This window comes from Pinus tabuliformis, chromosome 7, assembly GCF_031772625.1.
Source record: "Pinus tabuliformis cultivar Carrire ecotype Pingquan chromosome 7, CPIR1, whole genome shotgun sequence".
NCBI lineage: Eukaryota > Viridiplantae > Streptophyta > Pinopsida > Pinales > Pinaceae > Pinus > Pinus tabuliformis.
In genome coordinates, this window is record NC_142293.1 from 1,136,886,357 (window position 1) to 1,136,908,026 (window position 21,670).

The 21,670-nt window shown below is 37.3% G+C and overlaps 1 protein-coding gene across 2 annotated transcripts in view; it reads right to left on the reverse strand.

Annotated features, from left to right (window-relative positions):
- LOC149251518 (putative dolichyl-diphosphooligosaccharide--protein glycosyltransferase subunit 3B) overlaps positions 1-14,874 on the reverse strand; it is a 28,332-nt gene extending 13,458 nt beyond the window's left edge. Inside the window, exon 1 of one of the 2 annotated variants that reach the window (XM_089459481.1) lies at positions 13,745-14,873. In XM_089459481.1, the coding sequence (XP_089315607.1) occupies positions 13,768-14,799 (1,032 nt within the window). In that variant the 5' untranslated portion in view covers positions 14,800-14,873 and the 3' untranslated portion in view covers positions 13,745-13,767. Of the gene's footprint in view, positions 1-13,744 lie in introns of both variants that reach the window. The other variant, XM_089459482.1, reaches the window with a different exon arrangement.
- Positions 14,875-21,670: the final 6,796 nt, after the last annotated feature.

Genomic DNA, 21,670 nt, shown 5'->3' on the forward strand with positions numbered 1-21,670 from the left:
TTTACTGCCCAAACATCCCCTTGATGTCCCTCGTTGTTCTAGAAGAGCCTTGAATTGTCCATCATTGCCCGGATAATGCCACAGAACCTTGTTGCTACAAACTTAGTCCCTCAAAAACCCTTATTGCCACAAAATAGATGAAGGATACCTTAAAAAGTATGCTAAACAGAATAAAGAGAAAGGTGGATTGGCTAGGGTGGAATATTTTGTTGATTTTTCATAGGATCTTCTAAATTGATAATTACTTCTAATGATTAAATCCTTTTTCTTATTCATATCCATCATTAGGCAATTACACACAAGACATCAACCATATAATATATATGATAGTAAGATCATGAAGAGACGGCCAAGCAAAGAACACAAGAGTTTACCCTGGGAAAACCCACAGGGGAAAACCAGCGACCCTTTCCTTAGAGAAATTTTTCACTTCGACAAGAGACATACCTAGATCATCTAGTCATTAAGAATGCTTGGTCAAAAGTGGTCCACAACCTCCTAGTCAAGTCATAACACTGCCCAATAACTTCAATTTGGTTAGGCCTGCTCCTACACCCAACAAGCTCAGTCTTGTAACCTCAACTCACCTCAAAAACTCAGCCTTATGGAGCTTCAAAATTTTGGCCTATCACAAAGATGATAATTTTGGTTTGCACTTTGAATGATCTGCCATAGTTTCATCTACCATAGAGATGATAATTTCGGTTATGCGTCAATTCGGTTTGCCACAGAGATGGTAATTTCGGTTTGCATTTTGCCTTAGGAATATCTCAAAAATTTTGCCCTTCTTCAACAAATATTCGACCTTCTTCAACAAAGATAAATCTCAGCTTTGTCCTTGCCTCAAATTCGTATTTTCCTCGAAAGAGATCTAAATTGCTTGCCCTTAGAGAAGATCAAATGACACATATTTATAGTGTGTATGTTATCTGAATGGGTGCCTCTTCACTGACTCGACTAGGAGGAGGACCGACCTGGCTTCTTAGGAGCCAATAAATTCAATTTTTCTTCTTTTGACAAAGACACGAAGAACATGTCTTAGAATTAAAATGCTTTATAAAGTACATCAATAGTTATAATTATAATTATGAAGATCGACCATAGCTACAAAATTCAACACTCCCTCTTAACTAGGGAGGTATTCATAATGACTATCTAGATGCTCTCATGTTGACAAATTTCTCCAAGAAAAGGTTATAACAAAATCCAATTACCATAATTTGGTCAATAATTGTGACACATGGTAAAATAAGTTACCATAATCGGGTCAACAATTGTGACACATGGTAAATCAATAGCATCAACCAATTACCATAATTTGGTCAAACATCTTTGACCCATGGTAAGTCTATAGCATCAACAAGTTACCATAATTCCTGTCAGTACTTTATACCTATGGTATATCCTCACCATAATTCGGGTCAATGCATCAGATACACGGTACATTCTCACCATAATTCGGGTGAGTACTTTAGACCTATGGTATATCCTTACCATAATTCAAGTCAATACTTCAGACACATGGTGCATCATTTAGCATCAACCAGTCACAATAATTCGGGTCTATCTGACACATGGTATACAGACTAGTCATGGTTCACCATCATTCTGACCAATATCTTTGACACATGGTGAATTGCCAAAGGCCACACTCTATCTGAGTAATCCGGGTCCCGATGCTAAATGAACTTGATGCTCCAAGACCATTCTTCGTAACTTAGGTCAACATGCATAACACCAGAAGAATGGCAGTCCTATGTTGGACCATTCTCCCTAATTCTGGTCATATATGACATAGGGAGAATGTCAATCCATGATGTTATCTCATTAGCACTCCCTCTCACTGAGAGAGGCATTCTCATTAAGTTCAAGCTTGTCCTTGAAGTATATATAGACTTCATTTAAGAACAGAGGTTATGCCAACAAATCTGCTATAATACTGAAGCCACTATGCTTCTCTATGTACCATATCTTGAAACTAGATCTTTGTGCTTTGACCTGTCATCATGATCGTCACCTATACCTTATTAAGATAGTCCTGCAAGTAGCCTTTGAAGTCAAATTGCTTCTCAACTTGCCAATCTGGCTACAATATACATGACCTTTGCAAAACTGAGTGTGACAGATGTTTGCTTCATGCTCATAAAAGAAATTATAATGGAGCCCAAACTGAAGCAATATCCTGATGAACTCTTTCTATGATTCTATCTTCAACACTTTCTACCCAACTTGAATTTGTAGTTGTACTCCATTTTTGAAACAAATCTCATATCATAATTGTCTTTGCCATGATCAAATGTACCATGTTGGTACTCCAACCCATGTTGAGCAACATACCTTAGCCCATAAAATCGATAAGCTTCCTTACACTAGGTCCATCACCACAGCTACTTTCCTGTCACCCTGACTGGGTGCTCCCTCTCACACTGAAACATATCTTGATGTGGTAATTTTGGTTGCTTTCTCTGCTACTATTGTCTTCCAACATATCAATTATCCAGTCAAAGGAAGTCCATCATCTCAAACTCAAAGGTCAACTCCCTTTGAAGCTAAAACATGACTCTCTGACTACTCCCTCTATTACGGAAGCAATTCTTTTTGCCATAGTTGCTCCTTCTAACACATGAATCCTTTTGCTTCCATCAGGGACAAATCATATAGGATCATCCTTACTCCATTAACCGGAAAATATCAAGCCCAACATGTTGGCTTGCAACTACACAAAGTCTTCTTCAATCATGAAACTTCTTCTTATGCACTTCAAAAAACCTGAGATAGCTCTATGTACACTTCTTTCTCCTTAATTATTTTATTGAGTAAAGCAATCTTTGCATCAACATGGTGCAATTCTCAAAACAATGATAATAGAAGTATACCTCGTAACTAGGGCAAATGTCTTGTTATGATCCTCTCCCTCTATCTAGGAGAACCTTCTAAAATCTTGCTTCTTTGTTGCCAAATGTTGCATGCTAAATCTTGTAGATCTATTTTGGAAGTTATTATTGACTTATCGAGCCATACTTCAAACTTGTTGATCTATTAGCTCCCTCTGAGCTTGGATTTCATCTAATACAATATCTCTCACCACAAATCATGATTCTAGGAAAGTCCTTTTTGTTAGCACTTTGTAATTCCTCCAGGTTGAGGAGAGGAACCCAAAGCTTACCACAAACCACTTTGAGGCTGGAATCTAGCCCTTCCGGCTTTAGAGAGGGCTCTCTCTGTCCAAATCTTCAGTCACTTAAGTTTTAGGCCAGGTATGGTGCTCAGAAAGGAACAAATTTTAAAGGTTTGTTGGTGGGGGCGAAGACAGATCCATTGGGCAATACGGTCATATAAGTTGATTCTTTTCCAATGATAGGATGAAGAGAAAGAGGGATCTTCTACAGGGGCAAGGTAGGCAGTCTTTTGGAGTTTTTCAGTCAAATTTGTTGTAGGAGGGTGAGTAGAAGATAGGTGGAAATGACATATAGAGCATCAAACAATGGGATGAATTCTAAATGCCATTCAAGAAGAAAACATAAATTGTTTAGCAAACTAAATCAGAGCACTTTTAAAGCAAATTTTGAGACAAATCTTTGTTTAGCTAAATAGGAAGACACACATTCAAAGCATGATTGATAACATAAGATAACTTACAAAACAAAGAAGCACATCTCCATAGAAACTAACACAGGAATCCTTGTAAAATCAGACCTTTGTCTTTTCATTCACTGAAAAATATATCAGAAAATGCAGTACACAATGTCTCTTCTTCTAAAACCTGACCAACCAACCTTTTGCACATTGAAATTCATGAAATATATACAATTAGCTCATCCTTGGACTTAGGGGGTCGAGCTCAACCATTTTCCCAAAGATAGAATCAGTTACATTAAATTTGGAACTGCCTGCTAGGAATACGGACAAAATTTCTGGAAAATAAGGGTCAAAGATTATATCACATCTCTCAATTCATGCCAGTTGTTACAAAAGTGAAGGTGGTTTTTCTTTATGAACGTGTGCTTAAGAGAAACCTCTCTCAATTTTCGAAAATTCTTCTCTAGCTCCTCGGAATCGCACCCAAAGATCATGACTAAAACAAGAAATGACGAAATCTGAAAAATAGGTTGTAAAGATTCATTCGAATCTTCCAATCTATGACACCTGTTACAAAACTGAAGGATATTATTATAATTTATCTCGTGTTTGACAAAAACATCTTTCACTTTTTCAAAATTCATCTCCATTAGGTCAAAAACTGATTTTGAAGTGAAACTGTCCAAAAGCGCAGCAACTCCCCTACAGCAAAATCTTTTCAAATATCAACTAAACGGTGAACCGGATTGAGCTGATTTTTCTTCGCATGATAATATCATCATAATTCTCTAAAAACAATTGGGTTGAATCCAACTCACGGATTTCGAGAAAATCCAAAAATGGTTGTAAATGATAGTGTCTCGTTTCTCGAAAACTATGAAGCACTTTGACTTGAAATTGAGTGAGTTTATTCATATCATCCTCATGCATCTCCTGTAAACATTTCATGGCAAACGGGTACAGGGTTTAAGAGATATGGTGAAAATACGTTTGCAGCATTAGCACGACAAGAAAGCGAAGCAACTCCAAAGTTCTTATGCTTCCGGTCATCCTCTAAACTTTTAAAAGTACTGGGCAGGTGGAAAATGACTCACACAACATTGTAAACCTGTCAAAAGACTTCTACTCCAACCACAGACCTCCATACTTCAAAATTACTCCTCACAGCAAAAGTGCAGTGCATTTGCGCAGCGAACCTTCATTTGAATGATTTGATCAGATACTGAACCTTTGATTGAGAAAAATGGTTTATAGGTGATGCTGACAACCTCCAAAACTTTCTTTGAACCTCCATGCATGAAATAGTGCCAAAAACATAACCCTTAACTAAAACTTCATGCCTTTGACAGTAGCACAACGCATTCAAGTTTGTGAGGGTTGTGAGCTTTTCTAAGGTTTCTTCTCAATTACTAAAGATGAAATTGACAACATACATCGTGAATTATCTTAGAGAAGGGAGTTTTGGAACTTGAGAGTGATCGTGGCACAAGAAAGCCTCCAATTTGCAGAAGCGCAGCAAACCCCTGCAGACAAAGCGCAGCGCACCTCAAACGATGTCTAGCAAGCTTTCAATGGAACAAATAATGGATCTCTGGTATTTTAGATGCTTAAACAAGTTTTTTGAACTCCCAAGGTGACCAAACCCGACTTTCAAAAACAATCATTGCGATTTGGAGCCTTAATCATGAAAGTGCAACAACTGAAAGAAGCGCAACATATGTCTCATAACCGTTGTACTGGTGGTGATGTCATGGCACAATATGATTTGACACCCTAACTGACTATCCTAACCCCACTAATTTGTGCCAATGATGAGAAGACAAGACACACTATGACTTCACCCATATCTTGTATGATACATGACCCTAGACTCACTTAACTCAACCTTTAGGCAATCATAAACTATCTTTACATAATCTTGCACACACTCTGACATAATTACATCAATAATCAAATCTTACATTGCTTACAAAGACCAATAGCTTGATCTCTAAAAGATCGTAGCAAAACCTTTATACATTTGCCAAAATAATTTGAAAAGACAAAACTTGCTTTTTTTACTACTATAACATAGGATACTAACACTCTTGTCACACGCTTTGCTTCATTCTTCCACTTCTTCCATCTGCTGCCAAAGCCTTAGCAGCCTTCAACATGTACCTGCAATCCTCACTAGGAGTCCATGGAAGAAAAATTACAACCAAGCAAATGATACAAAGATAAGAGATTAACTAATGGTAAAAACAATAACAATAGTAATAATCAAATAAGAGAGATATAAGATGTTTATGTTTTATGGAGTATTCGGAAATGTCAACTCCATCTTGATCTTAGCTTCCTTGCATCCATCTCGCAACTTTATGATGTCATTCCTTCCTTGCATAGACTAGGGTTTCTTCTTCCATCAAAAAAGTTGAGTTAGTTCTAGGGTTTTGTCCATAAACCCTAAAGCTTGCGTACTCAAGCCCTTTTAACTAGCTAGGGTTTTCAAACCCTAGATATCCAAATGTGCAAAAGCCTAGAAAATTCATATTCAAGACTCTTAGTCTTCCAAAGTCAAACCCTAGTTTTTCACAAATTTGTCTTACACCTCTTGTGAGTTCAACAAATGTATAACATTCTTCTTTCCATGTCCCATTGTCCAATCACACTTGAGCATTACTAGCAATTCGGCTAAAAATTGATTTTGAGCCTTTCAACCCAAGTAGCCTATACCAATGTTTTAAAAACCGAAACCAATGACCGGACCAATCCACCTAATGAATCGGGTTTGGAACTGGGACTAGTTAGGTCTCAACGAACCGATTTTAAAAAAATACATTAAATAATTGTTTTTTAATGAAAAAAAACTATTTTTAAGATTTAAAACCATGATTCCAAGCCAATAGAGACAAAATATGCAAAGATTGCTCATTTATATACCATGTAAATGTGAATATATCAAAATGGCACCGAGTGTAATACATATCATCAACAAAATACATAAGCAATGAGGCTCTAAATGGCCTCTAGAGTGCAAAAACAAAGCCTACAAACTATGGGGCCACTAGCCTACTACAAGTCTACATATATGATAATAGTGATCAACATTATCACTTGAAACTTCTCATGAGTCACCATGATCAAACTCAGTTGGTTGAGTCTCAACTCCCAAACTTTGCAACTGCTTGAGTCACAAACTTCTCAATTGGTTCAGTGACTTGAGTCTCAAACTTCTGAGGGTATTTTTCCCTAATATGCCCTATTGAGTCATTTGGTGCTTTACATGGCCTCCTATCCCAGCCAAGTGTTGCTTGAACCTGTTAATACCCCCTCCAATAGATTTTTGGCAATATTTGCAAATCATTTTGCCATCAATCATATCACAATGAGCCCATGCAGTATCCTTGGCTTTTAGAGGTATGATGACTACTTCTTAAGCTTAAACTCTCTGTTGTTACGCTACTCCAGCAAAATCTCAAAACTCTCCAAGCTCCCAATCAAACTCACAAATACTACAAATGAGAGGGAGAAGGGCCTTTTAAAGGCTTGGAGAGGGTGTTTTTGGAGGGAAAGAACCCTTACTTTCCCTCCAAAACACCCTAAACACTTGGAAAACAGTATTGTGTGGGTCCTCCGCGACCGTGGCAGCTAACCGATCAGTTCTGTCCTAAACCGGCCGATTAGGACCGGTTTGTCCACTTTTTTGGTGAAATGGAGGGTCAAACCAGGTTTTTCTGTCGGTTTGACCCGATGGGCTAGCTAACTGGTCAGTTTGACCAGTTACCAGTTCAGACCGGCCGGTTTTTAAAACATTGGCCTATACACATTGAGTTCGGTAAATCATTAATCTTCCTTTAGAGAACTTTTACTCAACAATGCAAGGTTCATTGCAACAAATGGCTTCACAATGTCTTGCTTCCGAATATATACTACAACATCTACAAAGAATAGCACAAGTTCATGACATATATTCCAAACATTTAGCATATGTGTATAGATCACATATTTCCCTTGAGTGGCTTTGTCTTGCCACAACCAGAATTGATATTGTCATTACTCCTTGAAGTATCAAGATTATGCTTCAAAATTCTTGAAAAAGGATTCCTTTAACATTCACAGTTATTATGGCTATCTTTAATAATTTGTTTATAACCATTGTCAGACAATAGATCATATCTTTGCCACAATCTCAAGGACTGACTGAGAAGTAGATTACAGTTATTGATCCTTGAATGTGTACTGAGATTTAGTCTTACTCTGTTGGACTAGAGGTCAATAATTTCAAAACTTTGAAACTTAGACCTATACTAGATCCTCATTGACAGAAATGGTCTTGAAGAATGTTGCCAAGGGAACATGATCTCAAACAAAATCATTGTTAACAAATACATACCTTGTATTCCAAACATTTGAACCGCAAACTTCTAGCTTGGCTAGTCTTCTGTTCCAACTCATCATTGTAGTGTGCTTGTATAGAAAAAAATGCTTGCTTAGATCTCCAACATTTCAACCTTGCCACTTAAGGCATCAATCCTTCTTCAAACTTGTTATCAATCCAATCCCTTCATTTCAGTACAATGCCTTCCATAGTTCAAAGGTTAAAGGCAAATTTCATGCTTATCTTTCAAAAACTTCCTTTTTGGCTCCTTTAGCTCGGCTACCATGTTGACTTCTTAAGAAATCGGGAGATTGTTTAAGACTTCTTCAACCCTATCTCGACGTAATAATAGCTTTTGCAATTGTCTTATTCTTTAGCTTGTCAAGAATTTTTCCTGACCACCTTCTAAGACCTTTTTAGAACCACAGTAGTAATTAGCACAAAGATATTTCTAGTTCTGAGATAATTCAATCGAAGGGATCATCACAATCTTGAATAGACATAAAAATGAATCTTCAAATGCTTCGACCCTAGTGAATTTTTTTTAGGATAATTTAGAGGTTCTCGGCCTTCTGTACCCAAATATAGTCTCTGAAGTATTTTAGTCTTTTTGAGATAACTCAATTTGTCCAAGAGGATTACGAACTCAAATAAGTATGCTTAATGAAGTTACTAGATCTTTTGGCAAACAACATGAGTTCTATTGGGGCCTCCTTCGGATTCTACGAGACTTGTGGCCTAATTTGTGGTGCTTCGACCCTCCTGGGATTTTGACAACCAATCTAGAAACTAGAAAGGATGGTCTAAGATCATTCGATCCTATGACACAAGCTTCGGCGTTTTTAACAAGGTTTAGACTTCTTCTAAACAAGGTATGTTCAATGATGGTCTTTGATCAAATCACAAAATGTAGTCTTTGACCGAGTTAATCCAAAAAAATTTGAGATCATTTGTGAAGTTACTCGGCCTATGAGGTTTTCAGTGCTTTAATAGATGGTCTGGACTCTAAGACTTTTCGACCTATATGAGGCAGACCTTGACCTTTCTAAACCTTCTTAAAAAAAGAACCTTGACCTTCTTCAAAATTTTAGATTAGGGCTTATGTCTTCTCTATAGATGTGAACGCTTTAAAGTTGGATCATGGTCATCCCTACTATGAATCTTAGCTTCGTAAATAGAGGTATTATTTTCCACCAAAGATGAAACTCGGTCCATCAGATATTAGGGCTTCTTTTCAAATCATGGACAATAAGACAAATCTAGGCTTCACTTTAAGGTTGCGCTCTCACCATGGCTCTAAAACCATGTCGATTTTTCATTAGATCTTCTAAACTAATAATTACTTCTGATGATTAGCTTATTTTTCTTATTCTTATCCATAGTTAAACAATTACACAAGAGACATCAACCATATAACATATATGACAATATGATCATGAAGAAACAAAAGAAACACAATAGTTTACTCTAGGAAAACCCACATGGGGGGAAAACCCAACAACCTTTTCCTTAGAGAAATTCTTCAGTTTAACAAGAGACATACCTAGATCATCTAGTCATTAAGAATGCTTGGTCAAACCCTATCCACAACCTCCTAGTCAAGTTATAATACTGCCTAATAACTTTGATTTGGTTAGGCCTGCTCCTACACCCAATAAGCTCGGTCCTACAACCTCAGCTCACCTCAGAAACCCAGCCTTATGCAACTTCAAAATTTTGGTCTATCACAGAGATAATAATTTCAATTTGCACTTTGAATGATCTGCCTCATTTCGATCTACCACAGAGATGATAATTTTGATTTTGCCTCAGTTGTGTTTGCCACAAAGATGGTAATTTTGATCTGCACTTTGCCTCGGGAGTATCTCAAAAATCTTGCCCCTCTTCAACAAATATTCGACCTTCTTCAACAGAAATATATCTTTAATTTGTCCTTGCCTCAAATTCGTCTTTTCCTCAAAGGAGATCTGAATTGCTTGCCCTTGCAGAAGATCGAATGACACATATTTATAGTGTTTATGCTATATAAATGGTTGCCTCTTCATTGAGGCCAAATTGACTAGGAGGAGGGCCGACCTGGCTTCTTAGGACCCAATGAATTCAATTTAAAAAATTCAGTTTTTCCTCTTTTGAAAAAAATGTGAAGAACATGTCTTAGAATTTTTTATTTTGACAAATAGCATGAAGAACGTGCTTTATAAAGTACATCAATGGTTATAATAATAATTATGAAGACCGACCATAGCTACAAAATTCAACATCTTTCACAAACAAAACCAATCAGAGGAAAGGGATCTTAAAACCCTCCAAGAGCATCAACTCAAAAATCAAAAAGATCCACAATCCATGATGATCAAAATGACTTTGCTCCCTCCTTTTTATAGATTCCCTTTGGGGTTTTTCCCTCCTGATTTAAATTTTGAATGACTCACAAGTTTCCCTCCATTTGCCCCAAATTTGACTTCTACTGCAAGTTTCCCTCCATTTACCCGAAATTCTCTAACGTTAACCCAATAATATCAAATAATGGGTTCCCCCCTTACAATTGACTATAGCCTAACTGGTTAGATAAGCTACTTCATCCTTCCTTGGGCAATTTAACTAGAAGAGGGCATTACAAAGAACAAGTTATCTAAGGCATTTTAAAATGGAGTCTTTCAAGCCTTTAAATAGGCTTCATCACATATCAATACCATGGGAATATACCTTGGGGCTGTAAGCCACAAACAATAACCCCATCAATGACCAAGTCAAGATTAACCCAACATTCCCTCCTTTAAACTTGACTTGGATAACCATCTACCCTCTTCAAATTTTATTAACCAAGTTTTTAGAAATACAACATGCCCCTTATTACCTAAGTCTACGTCTAGACTTTACAATGATGATTCATCAAACCAAGGGTACACATGTCAAAATAGGTCTTACAACCTATGTCACACGGTTCAAGTTCGAGTTTGGGTTCAGCAATGATTAGGTTTGGTTTGAGTTTGAATTTTTAGGTAAGGTTCGGATGAGGTTCGCCAATAGGTTCGTCTATATACATTTTCTATATATATAAATTTAAAATGAACTATACTATACAAAAGTTAGAAATCAACATCAATAAACATAAAAAATGCTATCACGGACATGGAGACTGCAAGGATAAATTAAAAGCTTGAGTTGTGACATGAGGTTATGAGTTTTGATCTATGGACTTGGTCAATGGCTACGAAATTTGATGAGGTTCGTCGAACCTCAAAAAAAAAATTTGGTTAAAGTTTGACGAACCTTTTGACATATAGCTTACAACCATATGTCCATTTACATGTATGATGTGATTATCTTAGAAATCCAAAATGAATGCTTACAATCACATGCACGAGTATGTGATGCTCGAAAAATATACCTACATTATCCACATACCATTTTCTCACTCCATGGCTCCCAACATCAAACTACTCTTGTTAGAGAGTCCAAGTGTGACTTGCTATGATACAATATGAAAGACCCATATAGCTAGGGAAGTAACATCAACAATCACAAAGCAATCACAAACTACAAAACAATTTTTTACCATAGAAAACATTTACCCAAAAATTCAACTTTCAAAGATATATTTTCATTCACCTTGTCCAATCTAGCCAAGTTAGCCAAAGAACAGGAAAATGAAAGCATAGTACTATGGAGTTACGCAAGCCTTCAAACAAGCTTCATCACATGCTAATACCATGGGTTACCCAATATGATGAAGTCGGCCAAAGAACATGCAACTTGAAAGCCACCAACAATAAAACCATCAATGACCCAATCAAGATTAACCCAATTATGAAACCTTGTTGTATAAGCCCCAAGGGTTATCTCAATCAATTGGTGAAATTGTTGGCAAGACATCGTTGATAATCCAATGCACCATGTAAGTCTTCATTTCAATTTAGGATTAGCACTAAGACTACACTGCCCACTTTAAAGTTTACAATAGATACAATCCTCAAAATGGGAGGAAGTGCCCAAAAGTTTCCCAATGATTTATTTCAAAGGAAAGAAAACACCTAGTTGCATGCAAGAACTTATGAAGCTTAACCTACCAACTAAAGTCAATGATTCCCACATATGTATGTATTTATCCTCCCTATCCCCAAATTTTCAAATGTGACTCAAATGGACTCCTTGGACCTATCCATGGCCTTATATGTAGATGTCGTTAGAGGTTTATCCCTCTAAACAAATTGGAGAAACAACATTTATCCCATCAGTTGTTTATTATTTTAATTTAAGTATGTCCCCTCCTTATTCACAGATGTTCTCATTGGGTACTTTTGCAAGAAATCCTTGCTCCCACTAAAATCAACAAAGAAATTTGACAGAAATGAGTTAACGAAAGTGATTTTCAAATTTATACACCATTGGTCAATTTTTGTCTACATATTTGTCATGTTCTCAACATACATACTGAATCTTGGTTAAACTCAACAAGTTTGAATAAGTCATCAACTAGTGTAACGTACCTCGCAAGATGCTTCAACTAACCAACAAGTCAATTTAATTTACAAATAATCAATGTAGTCACCAAGTCCAGCAACTATGATTCCAACCACCTCATTTCATCATCAATAGATCTCATTCTTCATATAGTCTCATAAACAAAACATTTTTTCTTGGCATCTACATGTTTATCAAATCAAGGGAGGAGATATATAAGATTGACCAAGGTTGTTATTGTGTGATGAGGCCATTATAAAATTAAGTGTATTTTATTTTGAACATCTTGTAACTATATGAATATCTTACAATCATTTTATTCCAAGACAACATCTCGCTTAGGCATTTTGTCAAATGATTTGGGTACATTCACTGTGCTCTAAAATTTAGCATACATGTCAACAACAGCATTCTCCTCAAAGATACTAAACATAACTCTGGCTCTAGGGATCCAATCATGAACTTCTCTACCACATTCTAATATTGCTAAGTGGAGGCACATTCACTATGAACACCGACAAAAGTGAACTGGTTTGAATTGACTTAGGTGCATTGGTCTAGGCCAACAAATTTACAAGTGATGCCATCGATGATTTTGGAGAAGCATCCCTTGGGTTGTCATATAAAAGATTGCCTCTTTCTTTTTTTCATTTGATTTAGTTCGTATCACCCCTACATTAGCCATTAAGTTCAACAAAGACAATTAAGTGACCTCAATTCTAACTTCATATATGCAAACAAAGAACAAATACAAATAGTATTTTAACTTCATAATTGACCCAAGTTAAATGTCTAGACTGAATATGGTTTTGCTTTTGCTGCATGACCAACTAAATTTGGCCTTCGATTCGCTTGGAGGTCCAACGAAATTTGTGTTTTTCTATAACCCCCAAAACACACATGTGACAGAAAGGCCATTACCCCTGGCTATCGAGCACTCCACTTTTTGCTGTACAATATTTTTTAAACACTTTCCACATGATAGTCGTTGAAAGAAGAACACTGGCAGGAAACAAAGGAGACAATGCAGGAAAAGAGCCTTGAGTAGAGGTAAACAATGTTGGCCAGTATTCCAAAATTAAATTCTCAACTTATTGTTGTAAAGAAGATTGTACTATTCATTCAACGATCTTCTTTAATTTGTTGCATGGACAAGTCAAACAATCTGGCAAAGGCAGAAGGAAATGCCATACAGATCGTATACCTCACATATTTTGAATGTTTAAACTAAAATACGAGAAGTACCTACCACCGAAAAATATATTTAAAAGCAATGACGACGCCAGAATTATAAGATTCCAGTGTGTGTAGCAAACAAGATTGTGTGAAGCAGAAGAAAACCTGCGAGCAATGAGGAGCTCCGTTCATTCCCAGGCAGAAGGCCAGAAACCGTGAATCCCGTAGCCAGTCTTCCAGTTATCCAAAGATATGACCTTTTTCACCGCCCAGAAGGAGACAGCCATTGTGATCAGCATGAGCAACCTCTGCGCGTTCTGGTTTTTCACATAAGCCAGAAAATGCGTGACAAAGGCGAGCAGCAACCCTACCAGCGTATACAAAAACCCTACGGCAAAACCCTCGGCGCCCAGCTGGACGCCAGAGCCCTGGATAAAGAAGACCAATTTGTTGGGATTGTTCCTGTCCGCCATGAAAAGCGGCATCTTCCGAATAATGTTGTGCATAGCGCCGGAGACACTGAAGAAATAGATGAAAACTGCTGCGGCCAGCCAAACCTTGGGGTCATGCAAGGGCGTGTCCTGGGTCAAGATCCTCTTGACAACGAAGGGGGCGGCCAATACCAACACCCCGCCCACAAAGATCACCTGCTTCTTTGAAATCGGCGGTGGCCGCTCGATCGACCCCACGTGGTACTTGGTTTTCGATTCCACAAATGCAGCAATGCCCTCTGCCGATCTCGCAATCTCGTTCTGCTCCATCGACTCCGCGTCCTTCAGTTTGGTGCTCCCGGGGCCAAAGTGGACGATGTGGGGTAGCGTATTCACTCCGAATTTCCCAAAACTCGCCTGAGATTCTCCGAATTCGATATCACAGAAGAAGACCTTCGTGGCCGAGGGTTGGCCCTGGTTGTTCTTTAGGAAAGATGAGGCCACCAGTTCGAACTCGGCGCGAAGCAGATCGAGGCGGAGCTCCGGCTTCTCCCGCAGCTGCACGGCGTCGAAGAAAATGATGAGGGAATACAATCTGGGCTTGGCCTTCACGGCGAAGCGCTCCAGCGAAGAATCGTCCAGGTGGATGACTCCGGCCTTGGACCTAGACTGTAAATTCACCAGTTCCTCCTCTTCCTCTTCCCATTCCCACCTTCCCTTGACTGCGGTGGCCATTAACATCATTAACGCCATTCCCACCGCCAACACGCGCATCGCCTTCTTCGCCATCGCCTCTCCTCTCTGTTTCCCCTTCGTCCCCTCTCTCAGCACTGAGCAATCCTTCTTCCTTTCTTTCTATGTAATTAAATAAATATATCAAGTGATTTTTTTTTGTAATTAAGCATCTCTTCATAGAACACTAACCTTACCCAAAAATCATAGGTTCAAGTTTATTAGTCCATTTTTAAATTTGATAGTTTAAATCATTGTGGTACATGTATGAAATACTCCTACATTGTAACCTTACCCAAAAATCATAGGTTCAAGTTTATTAGTTCATTTTTAAATTTGATAGTTTAGATCAATGTAGTACATGAATAAAATACTCATACATTGTATTTTTTATGTTCATGTATTGTACTTTTATATTAATGCAATTTATTTTATTTCAAGGAAATTATTTTATGCATATCATTGTATTTAAGAGTCTTTTCTATTAATAGTGTGGTCATTACTTGGACATAAATATAATTATCTTATATTATCTAAAGTTGTGATCCTATTTTACTTTGTTATAAAATAATTTCACATTAATAAAACCTTATTTGACTTTGTTATGGAATAATTTAACATTAATAATGTTGAAAAAGTACTAGCTTTCTTTACTTTTGTGGAGTTTTAACTCTTCTTAAGTCATATATATCTAGTTTAAGGGTTTTTGTGTACACTCTTGGTGTTGTTTTAGGGTATACTCTTGGTGTTATAGTAGCACGAGGTTTCATCTTGAGCCTTGCCCAAATTACTCTAACTAATTACCATTCACCATGATAAAAATATAAAATAAATGAACAATTTCCTATTAAATTTCATCTATTTCATGTAAGTTTCCTAGTAAAGTCATTATTTAAAGATCATTTTATGTTGAGATCTAAAAATCCCCTATATAATTTTGTGTTTCCGGCGTTTACAATAGTGAGTTTCCGATTTAAAGATTACTTTTCATTGAGATGAGATGAAAAAAACAAAAACAAAAACAAAAAAACAACAACAACCACCTTTATGTAATTGAGTATTTATAGTGAGCTTGTGAGCTTGACACACTTTGGTTTTGAATCACAAAGAAAGTTTTGAAGGACTATAGGAGACTCAATGAACCATCTTCCCAATAAGCCTAAGCCTAGACTTTAAAACAACGTATCTTGCTTTCGGAGACATATAAATTATACCAGCGTTGTATGTCATGTGTGTCATGTGCAAGTGTAAGGTTTTGCTTCATTAACGTTATCCAAAATAAGGATAACACAGCGTATAAAATAAGGGTGATAGCCGCATAGTAGCATAGTCTCTGCCTCTTTATTTGGGGTTTGTGTTTTGTCGTTATTCTAGAATGCTCCATTTGCATAATCGTTTCTGCAATCAGTCACCTCTTTTGGCAGTTATCGAAATCGTTTATGCAATTTGTCGGATTAAGGTAGTGTGGGGTCCACGTTTTATCATTATTCGAGAACGCTCCATTTCCACTATCATTTCTACAATGTCGTTATTCCTGCTTCCGCACACTTCACGGGAATATTCTGACATATTCTCATACAATCCCTGTTAAGATGTGGAGGTGCGTCTCTGCACTTCCTTACCTCCACATCTTCGCACTAAACACTTCACAACACTTCAAAATGTGCATCAAATTTGTATCCCTTGGTGTGGGAATGCAAATGTGGCAACAAAATCTTTGAACTATCATACTAGAACTCCCTTAAATCCCTTAAAGATGAAAGATGTCATGTGTTTGACTCCACTACAATAGTTGCATAGACTAACTTTAACACGCAAGGTCAAGAGGCGTGATTAAGGTAGTGCGGGATCCACATTTTATCATTATTCGAGAACGCTCCATTTCCACTACCATTTCTACAATGTCGTTATTCCTACTTCCGCACACTTCACGGGAATATTCTCACATATTCTCGTACAATCCCTATTAAGATGTGGAGGTGCTTCTCTGCACTTCCTTACCTCCACATCTTCGCACTAAACACTTCACAAGACTTCAAAATGTGCATAAAATTTGTATCCCTTGGTGTGGGAATGCAAATGTGGCAACAAAATCTTTGAACCATCATACTACAACTCCCTTAAATCCCTTAAATATGAAAGATGTCATGTGTTTGACTCCACTACAATAGTTGCATGGACTAACTTTAACACGCAAGGTCAAGAGAGGCTAAGCTAAAACATTACGGAGCAATTTTAGGGATGAATCTGATGGAAATTTTTGGCATATTAAATATCACGATCTAACATTCTGTAATGGGATTTTACTTTATTCTGAATTGCTAAAACCTATTTTCTTGTTTCACCCATTTGAATATATATATATATACACACACACACACACACCAAGAAGTTGGCATTGATAAAACCACCATTTGCAACTTAGTTAAAATTGCTATCAAGCAGGGCCTTGAACATGGTTAGCGCAGACCATTCCCCAAGAACATGGGGTTCCTTGCCATGTATTCCCAAGAATTTAATATGTGGAAATAGTTCCATGCGATGTATTCATAAGCATTTCATGTGTAAATGTAACGTGTATCTACTAGATTTTACACCCACATTCTCTTACATTGGGAGCATGCAAATCAATGGCTCTCGAGATGTCTATAGAGTTGTTGTAACTTTATATTTTACTTCTAATGTTGTATAAAAGCATCAACATCAATGTCTGTCGGGATATGCATATAGTTGTTGTAATTTTTAATTTAATTTCTTATTTTGTATCAATGCATACATGGCAAAACATTTTTACATTCAGCTTCAATAGGACCCAAATCCAACCATTAATACAAACCCACCATCTGTTCCACCCTGACCGTGGACATCAATGGCTCTCACAATATAGTTGTGTGGAATGTGAAATGCCTTTGCGGTTCGAATCCATATATATTGTGAAATATAGGCATGTGTTTTAGGGTGTGGCTCCCCACCATCCTGACAGATATTTTGTAAATCGCTTCCTCTCTGGCGATCAGTTATCCTCTAACATATAGAAGATTATAATAAGGAAAGTATACAAGCACGAGAATAAGGCATCCAAAGAAATATTTCACATGAACCTAAAATTGTTAAGAGTTGTTTCGTTCCTTTCAACGAACTACCTCGTAAATGTTGACATGTTCATCAAATTATGAAGCCTAATGCAACCAATCAAACCTTTATGCCACCTTCTTAATTCATGAAGACAAACTTTAAATTTATCAACTACCATGACAACATCTCCTAGATTTCCTTTAAAGCTCTTCCATGGCTAATTGATCCCCACTGTTGTTCATAATCAGTGAGTGTTCACAATCCAGATCTGTAAGAGTTGCCTCTGCAAGATTAGAATTGCCTTTCAAATCACTAAATATGCATGAATTTGATTTATTAACCCTTAATTAGGAGCATTTGAAATTAAACTTCCAAGTGAGAAGCCCAGGGCCCTAACTAGAATCATTCTTTCAAGTCCGTAGAATTACCAACCAATAGAACATGAAGATGCATCTTCCAAGAATGGTTTCTTCTATCGAAGATCCAATGTTGCAAAGTCTTACTTGAGTTGTGCGAGATAGGAATTAAACATTAAATCTTTATACATAAAAGCATATATAGTTGTGCGGAATACGGAATGCGGAGTTGCAAAGTCTTTAGAGTAAGTTCATTGTGTTGAGTGTGGAGGACCTCCCCACACTGAACTTCCTTTGCAATGTGAACCAGAGATAGAAGCGATTGTCCCTTACACATCATCAATCCCACAAATTCCCCAGCATAGAGGAAGGGTTGAGGCGTGGAATTCCAAAAAGCTTCCAACGCAAAGTCACATGCTTCTGTTGAATAAAGTGTTCCTTGTTAAACACGGTCCCAAGCCTCCATAACACACCACCGAATTTAACAGCAAACACGATATTCATAAATTTAATAACTGCTATTACTTTTAGTTAAAGTGATCCTCCTTAACCTTAGATGCATTGCAAGACGTACATTGAGTGATTCTTTGCAGTGTATATATTATAATTTGAGGCATGTCGATTTTAAATAAGTTCATAGCGTAAAGTGGTAAAATAATATTATATGCAGCACTTTCTCGCGATAATTCGAGTCAAACAAAGAAACAAACTTCGATCTCTTCTCGTTGGTAAGGTTGAAGGCATTTCTATGACACTAAATGAAAATAATTATCGCTACCAACAAGAAATGTTGATACATTATGCGAAGTGTGGAGGTGTGGAGGAAAAAAGCTTCCCCCGCAGCTCCACACTCAGCACAATGTAGAAATATTATGGAGATTTGTTCACCCCCATCCCCCACCCCCTCGTTTTTGCTTCCACACCTGTAACGCCTCCTCCCAAATTTACCCAAATTCATAGGTTCACAAAGGTAAACATGAGACAAGTGTCACTATGACATGACTCGATCTCCAAGTTCCAGTTATGGAAGTGGGGCAAACACATCGATACTTACAAACACCCCTCAGGTTCACTAGACCACCCAGAAGTCAGTCCACAACCTTTGATGACGAGATCATGAGTTGGAACTACTTTTTCATAAGCTTAACCCCCAATTGCACGCACAACAAGGCAAGAGTGTGGTTATGAGGCCCAACCGCACGCACAAGCCTGCTTCCATTCAATTATGCCCTAAACCCTCTAGTTCAATGCCAGTGATTCTGAAATCTAAGCCACTTTTTCAAGCTAGCCTCCAACCACTGCCTAGAACTACTTGTAACTTTCCAGAATCATAGTTAACATGACGACAATGCCAAACATCCAAACTTGAAGCAAGAACTTGACCTAGATATGCCTAATCCATGATGACATTTTGTCAAACATATGAAAATAAATGTAAGCTACAAGTCATGAATGCACATCTGATCATAAATTAATAGTCTTCATCTCAGAATCACCAAGAAGACTCTAGGCCCTCTCTAGCTAGCTGCAATAACACTTGTTAGCCCATGCATTCATCAACCATCCAATAACTTATCTAAACATGTCAAGAGAAATAAATGAAATACATCATATAACCAACATAGAATCCATGGCAAATCAGACATAAAGTCAACATAATAAGTAATACAAGTGCTCATAAATCACAGTAGGAAAATAGCTCTTATTAACATATGAAAATGTCAACCAAGTCAGGGACTTCCACGTACCAACCGTCCATTGATTTGGTTGAAACAAATTTCTCTTTCAACCAATCACCCTCGTGCCATATTCCAATGATGAATGTGGGATCTCATGGATCTAACCAAAACAAAACCAACCAGGGCTTCTAGAGGCCAAACCACCTCAACCCTTAACCACAGTGATTCCACCTATATTGTCTGGAAATCACTAACACCAACTAGATTAGTCTCTACCCAAGTTTTCCAGGGCTCCAAGGACTAGTAACTCAGCCCACAACCCTCAAGGTTCCAGAGTGTTTGTTCCAACCGCGACTCCATTTTTAAATTTGATAGTTTAAATCAAAGTGGTACATGTATGGCACATTTAAAAGGAAGAAGGTTCATCATGGGTATTCTAGGGTTGTGATACTATTTGACTTTGTTATGGAATAATTTTACATTAATAATGTTTAAAGAGTAGTAAGTTTCCTTACTTTTGTGGAGTTTCAACTCTTCTTAAGTCATAAATTCTTTGTATATTTGGCTTAAGGGTTGTTGGAGATACTCTTGGTGTTATAGTAGCAACCAGGGGTTTCATCTTGAGCCTTGCCCAAATTACACTAACTAATTACCATTTCACCATGATTAAAAAAAAAAAAAATTGAACAATTTCCCATAAAATTTCATCTATATTTCCCGGTAATTTCATCTAAGTTCCTGAGTAAAGTAATTATTTAAAGATCATTTTTTGTTGGGATCTAAAAATTCCCTGCATAAATTTTGTGTTTCCTACATGTACAATAGTGAGCTTCATATTTAAAGATTACTTTTCATTGAGACCAAAAAAACCTCTATGTAATTGAGTATTTATAGTGAGCTTGACACACTTTGCTTTTGCAACACAAACAAAGTTTTAAAGGACTATAGGAGACTCAAAGAACCATCTTCCCTATAAGCCCAAGCTTCATGGACATTATCCAAAATAAGGATAACACAACATATAAAACAAGGGTGATAGCTACATAGTAGCATAGTCCCTGCCTCTTTGTTTGGGGTCTGTGTTTTGTCGTTATTCGAGAACGCTGCATTTTTGTAATCATTTCTGCAATCTGTCACCTCTTTTGGCAACTATCAAAATCATTTATGAAATTTGTTGCCTCTTTTGGTAGCCTTCGATATGTTGGCGCGATTAAGGTAATGTGGGGTCCACATTTTGTCGTTATTCGAGAATGTTCCATTTCCACAATCATTTCTGCAATGTCATTATTCCTACTTCCACACACTTCACAAGAATATTCTCACATATTCTCATACAATCCCTATGGAGGTGCTTCTCCGCACTTCCTTACCTCCACATCTCCACACTAAACACTTCACAACACTTCAAAATGTGGATAACATTTCCATCCCTTGGGGTGGGAATGCAAATGTGGCAACAAAATCTTTGAACCATCATACTACAATTCCCTTAAATATGCAAGACGCCATGTGGTTTGAATCCACTATAATAAGCTACATGCACTAATTTTAACATGCCAGGTCAAGCTAAGCTAAAACATTACTGGGTAATTTTAGAGATGAATCCGATGGAAACTTTTGGCAAATTAAATTTCACGATCTAAAATTGCATAATGGGATTTTACTCTATTCGGAATCGCTAAAACCTCTTTTCTTGTTTCTATATATATATATATAGAAGTTGGCACTGATAATGCCACCTTTTGCAACTTAGTTAAATTTGCTATCAAACACGGCCTTGAGCATGGTTAGCGCAGACTGTTCCCCAAGAACATAGGG